General features: G+C 45.9%; 1 protein-coding gene across 3 annotated transcripts in view; it reads left to right on the plus strand.

Annotated features, from left to right (window-relative positions):
• CELSR1 (cadherin EGF LAG seven-pass G-type receptor 1) overlaps positions 1–1,160 on the plus strand; it is a 175,033-nt gene extending 173,873 nt beyond the window's left edge. For all 3 annotated transcript variants that reach the window (XM_086473819.1, XM_086473825.1, XM_086473831.1), the window contains one exon: positions 1,136–1,160. In XM_086473819.1, coding sequence (XP_086329945.1) covers positions 1,136–1,160 — 25 coding nt within the window. The remainder of the gene's footprint in view (positions 1–1,135) is intronic.
• Positions 1,161–6,275: the final 5,115 nt, after the last annotated feature.

The raw sequence follows: 6,275 nt of genomic DNA on the forward strand, positions 1-6,275 counted from the left end.
AGCACTTTTTGATGCAGGTCCAGTAAGACCAGCAAGAGCTGTTGTGGGTGTATGGCAGCCAGCATGGAGGAAGGTGGGTGGGGGCAAGACCGAGTGAAGAGGACCCCTGAGGAAGCCCAGTGTTTTGGTGGGGAAAGGCACTAGGCTGGGGGGAGCATGGGGTGGGTGTCCAGCTGGGCAGAGGGAAGCCATTGCTGGGGTGGGAGATCCAAAGGCTACAGAGAAAGTGCCATGTCAAGCCACTGACCCTAAATTACCAGGTGCGCGATTCCCACCCGCTGCATGGCGATGGGTGCGCGCATTTGCCGTTGTAAACTAAATCAAACATTGACAAAAGGCAGAGCAAGCTCTCAGCCAAAGAGTGTTCTCAGAAACCTCATTACTTGTCGTAATTCTTGCATTTAAAATGAGGACAACAGCCATGTGTAAAGTCAGCACAAGCGTTTTACACATATAGTCTAATTTTTTATTAGCACAAATAGTCTCATTCTTTCTCCAAACCAAGAAAAATTTTCTCACCTGGCTTTAACTCTGACATTGTCCCACCATGCTTTAGACACTCGTGTTGTCTGGGTGCACAGACCATTTCCAGCTGACTATAAAAGTACATCTTTAGGTTGCTGGGAACTAGATGAAGAAATATATCCTGGTTAGCCAGGAAACAGAGACGTCTTTAACAAGCAACAACTACTTGCTGCTACCAGTAATACAGTTGTTACTGGAGAATAACTAGCCAACTTGTACTAAGCAACTGTTTCATCTCCACACCTTTCGCATAATGTAAACTGCTGCTGTTGGACAGCAGGTCGCATCAATCTGTGCGAAATACCAGATTTCTGACAGTTTGTAAGATCTGTGTGTGAACCTTGCATCTTCACCTAAGCGTTAGCCAAATACAAGCCCTCTGCAGAGCTTCCTCTGAAGAGTGCATCTCTTGGGCACTACCTGGATTTGTTTCTCCCAGCTGGTCTTCCCCTCCAGGCCAGCATCCCCCTTGCAAGGGTTGGATTGACAAGGCATGGTAACTTCATGGAGCGTGAGCCCTTCCTAAAAAGGATTAGGTGGTTTTGGGTGGAGAGGTTTGCCTGTGCCTGTTTAACCCTAAGCCTGCATGGTTACTTCTTCTCACTAACAGAGGCAGTAACGAAACTTCAATTTGAACCATCAGGAAACTGTGATCGCTGCTGCGCGGTTCTGGACTCCTCGCTGCGGGGTTGCTGCCTGCCCACCTCGGACTTCATCGGAGTAGCCGCGTAGCAAAGAGGGCGAGGTGGGCATTGACTCCCTTGTGGTTTCACGTTGTGGCAGACTCCTGACCGCTCGCGGAGGAGACGGAGTGCCCAGATGCGCCAGTGACAAGGCTGCTGTGTGGTACGCTCCGCGCGGCGTGAACCCGTGCCAAAACGCATGGAAATGGCCACAGGATGGACTGCGAGGGACGGGTACCTGCTCGCGGTGCAGACAGTGCTGCAGGGGTTGCTTGTTGCTGGGAAGAACCAAGATAAAACACAGCGGACCTACAGTAAGTCAATCCATCAGCCTTAAGACAAGCACCAGGAGACGTCTCTTGCGGAGTTTTGTCCGGCTACAGTGTGAACGCTTCATCTTGCTGGGCTCTGGGGAGAAATATCCCAACAAGTGTCCTTTCGTTTCTATGCCAGCATCTCTATCCACTCTCCTATGGACACGTCGTCTTAAGAAAAAAAAATACTTTATATATATATAAAAAGTGTAGATACTTTTATATATTTTGTATGGTGTTGCTAAAGAAAAAATTCCTTTGTATATTTTACATTTATACTGATCTTCTTAATTTGATAATAGGAAATCAATTAAAAGAGGTTTTGATATTTTTTATATGAACATTGCACAATCTTACTTGAATTTGGCATTTGATAAAGTAACTGAGGTTTGCATGGAAGCCACCTTAAGATGCAATGCAGTTTTCAAAGTAATACAGTAAAGATTGCATCAAAATCCATGACTATAATTTATAAGTTTTGTTGACAGATTTTGGAACACTTTAAGGACACAGTATGTTTTTTTCGTAACCTCTTCTAAAACCCACAAAAACTGGTTTGTTTTTTCATTTCTTGGTGTTTTGACCTTTTCTCTCAAATGCATTGAAATGTTCAGCAACTGAACTTCAGGACTAAACATAAGTCATATCTTCGTCTAAGATTTCAACACAGTCCTTGTCTGGAAGAAGTCAAATCTATGTTTCCCTTACCAAGAACAAGAAAACAAGTATTGTCATTGTATGGTAGATTTTGACTTTGGTCTGGCTCTGCAACAAACCAGCGCTCTGCATGTCCTGAGAAAAGGGCCTTCCTCCCGTGGGGCAACTTCTGCCTCGGGCAGTGTTTTATTTTACTGTTAACTTCTTTCCCAGTGGAGTCAGCGCATTGCTAATCAAAGCAGAAATACAAGTCTTTAAGGATGTCCAGGTTTCACTGCCCAGCTCTTTGACACAGGCCTGGCCTTGGTGTTTCAGAAAGCACATGGAAGGCTTTAAGGTTTCATGTTTCCCACAAAATATGCTGGTTTCACAAGTATAGGAAAGCTAAGCATTGCCTGTCCACTGTCTTCACCTTCCTGCAGCATTTACAAGAAAAGGAAAAACAAGGTTAAAAAGTTGGCGTCCAACAGCGTGGGGCAGAGCTCTGCTGGCAGCTCCCCATGGTGGGAATACACGACTCGAAGGGTGGCAGTGGTGTGGCCATGACCTGCTCTCTGCCGCCAAGGCTTTCAGGAGCTCCTCGCTTGCTGTAGTAGCCCTTTTGGGATAATGCTGGCTTTCGTTTGTGTAACTGTGTGTGTGAAAGGGAAAAAACAGAAAATCAGGCTAAATAAAATGCAGGAGTTGAGGACAAAATTGAAATAGTATCTACTGTAATCTTGGTTTCATGATATTCCTATGCATTTTCAAATGTTTCAAGGCGGCCTTTGGAAGGGGAGAGGGAGGAAGGATGCTGTTCCTTTAAAATTATGCAACATACTGTGTGACATTTTCTGACTGGAAAAAGTTTTGAATGTTTTAAGGGTCTGGCACCTGGCTGTGTGCTCAGGCGTTGTGTATAACCCACACTAGTTGTTCTTACATCTGTGTATGTATATTTTGTCCCAGTGAGGTGTAGGTAGTTTTTATTTTGATCAGAATTGTTGCAGTAAATGAGGGTCAGTTGTATTAATGACAAAAAAAATTAAAACCTATTTTTATGACTTTTTAAAAGCTTTATGGCAGATTAGACACTGGAGGTTGTTTTTTTTTTTAACAAATGTATATTTATTAATGTGCAGAACACTGGAATTGCAGCACAGATGAAAGGAGAATTTACAATAAATTAAGAATTTTTTTTTGAACTGTTATTCTTCCTGTGGTTGTTTATTTTAAGTGCAGTACAGATACTGAGGGTCCAAATGGCACTTCCTGGTGTTTAGAAAGCAGCAGGAGAGGGGACATACAGGTCCTCACTGTTGCCGAGGAATCAGCCCTGGGTGGTATCTCATGGGGGGTTTGCTCCAGGTGACACACACACAGAGCCACCCCCACACACACACACACGCACAAAATCCCCCTTCCAGCCCTGTGCCCTTTGCTGGCACAGGGTACCACCGTGCGCATTCCATTTCAGTCCAAACCCACGGCGTTTCTCACACCTGGGAAGCGGTCCATGGAGGAAAAACACCCTCTGCTAACCCAGAGCAAAGCAGACTGCCAGGAAAGCACTGGGTTTAGAAAAGGAGGTTGGAGAGGAGGTGGCGGGGGGTGAGGCAGCCAGCCCAGCCCAAGAAAGCCTGCGATGAGGACCTTTTTGGACTTTCTTGGCTACATTCTTGGCGTTCTCAAGCCAACTGAGGCCAAGCCATGGTCTTGCTCACTCTGTACTTTTCAGGCTGTTGTGCAAGTCTTCATTCATGCGTCTCACAAGACACAGCAGTGACCTGCACATGTCTGCCAGCTTTCTGGAAACAAAAGTATTTCTCAGTATCATCTGGCCAGATTTTCCATAAACGTTTCTAAACATTAGGCAATAAACTGGGAGGGTGTAAGGTCAGGGGGAGAGAGCCTGGTTACTGTCATGATTTAGGGGCAAAATGAAAGACAGGGTCTTCAATTTGCAAACAGTTCTGCCAAAACTTGTCATTAAACAAACCCAAACAATTAGCCCAGAGGGAAACTGTTCTAAATTTTATTGTACAAGTTCGTGTTTTGGTGGAACACTAATACTTGAGTTGATTCTCAAGTATTAGTTCACTTTACTGTGGAAGAGCATAAATAAGCCTCAGGCTTTCGCATAAGCAGGGTAGTTATGGGACAGGCCAGCCTGTGATCCTGTCTCCAGTAACGGCCAACAGCAGATGTTCAGGGAAAGAGGATTATCAGCCACACGCTACGTGGTGAGGTGACCCCAGCAGGGTCCACAGCTCCCAGCGCGCTGTACCTCAGGGCAGGGGGGGTTGTGCTTGTCTCCAGCAGCCCGTTGTTTCCTCCAATAATGTGTCACGTTGTGTTTTGGACCCACGTAAACACAGTGGATTGCCTGATTCGGTCACGAGCAACAAGAAAAGGTTCTTTTACTCATCTTCAGCTTCATTCCTGTCCCCTGCGATGGACACCTTTGCTGCCAGCAGCACAAGAGACAGTGAGCAATCGTTCCTCATTTACCTTCTCCAGGTCAAAGAGGAAGACAGGCTCCATCCTAGAGCACTTGGGTTGTCTCTTTCTGCCTGAGCAGCTCAGATCTCCTTGCGCAGAAACACTGCTGTACCTTTTAGACTTCCTTCTTGACCTTCTTCAACCCATTACTGGGTCTAGTGTAGCCTTTCTAGAGATGGCAGAGAGAGAGAGAGAAAAGACCAGAGCAGTCTACAAAGTGCAAGTGCTAGGCCTACCAACAACCAAAAAGAGGAAATTAAAAAAAAATTAAATCTATCCATTTCATTCCCTTTTCCTGACCTAATCTTTACAATTACGTTTGGCCTAAGCAAATGGTAAGAAAAAAGTCTCCAGAGGAGATGGACCAGTGGCAGCATCATGGCACAGTAATGCTGCAGTAACCGAAGCGATCACGTAGCCCAGCCCCTCCCAACAACTCAGGATCAAATGTACTTGGGGATTTGTCTAACGCAGTCTTAAAAAATCCTAAATGACGGTTCCAGTACATCTGCCAATAGCCTGTAACAGCGCTTGCAGGATGATGAGTTAGTTCGTCCGTATCCTTATGTCATGCTCAGACACGCAGCTCGCTCAGCTGCAGAGGATGCTCCTGCCAAGGTGTAGAGGACCGTAGAAAGGAGATCCCCAGCAGCCCTGGTGAGATGTGACCATTGTCCACACCAATGTCGCCTGCAGCACCAGGGCCAGTCTGGGATGCATTTGGGCCCCACAGCCTCTTCTGCAGAGCTTCTGCCTTGCCTTTTTGCTCCTGTTCACACATAATGCAGCTCACTTTTCCTCCCTGTAGCATCAGTTTGCACTGCACTCATTTTACATTTTAGTCTCTTGATTTTTGGATCCGTTCTCCAGTTTCTCGTACTCATTTTGGATTTTGGTCCTGGCTGTGAGGATGCCTGGAGTTCTTTGGCAGCATCTGCAGCCTTTACAAGCTACCTTTTATTTCATCATTCAAACCATGAATGAAAATACCAAATAAAACTAAGCCCAACACGGCTTTTGTAAAACTTCCCTTCTTGCCAAGCAAGTTTTGCACCTGCCTCATACTGATTAACATCAGCCTCCGCTGTGTTTTCTATGTGAGAATACAGCATGGGACAGTATCAAACCGTTTACTGAAGACGTCCCATCTGCTGCTGCTCCTTTATCTATCATGCCAGGCACCATGTTAAAGAAGAAAATTAGATCTGACACTTGTGAGGCAAAGAGACCATGTTAATTCATTATTGTCTTCTAAATACTTAAAAATATTTCTAAGTGCCCCCAGGAGCCCCCTGGATCTCTATATCGGGCTGATATCTCCCCTTCAGTCTTGGTCAGACATCTGCTGCTGCCATTCCTCTGCTCAAAGACCGCTGTGAATAGGGTATCCACTCCTTCGAACTCAAATATTACATACTCTGAGCATATTTTCTTGATTCGAAGGGAGGCTCTGAACCAGTGCTTCATGAAGGCAGCCGAGGCTGCTGTGAGACCCCAGCCTCTGCACTGGGTCAGGAGACATCGCAGAGGTGGAGCGGGGCCCAGCTGCCCCTTACGGAGAGAACTGAGCTTAAGCTGAGAGGTGCCCTGTCTCTCTGACAGCTACCATGTGTCC

This window comes from Leptosomus discolor, chromosome 1 (genome assembly GCF_034619465.1).
Source record: "Leptosomus discolor isolate bLepDis1 chromosome 1, bLepDis1.hap2, whole genome shotgun sequence".
Taxonomy (NCBI): Eukaryota; Metazoa; Chordata; class Aves; order Leptosomiformes; family Leptosomidae; genus Leptosomus; species Leptosomus discolor.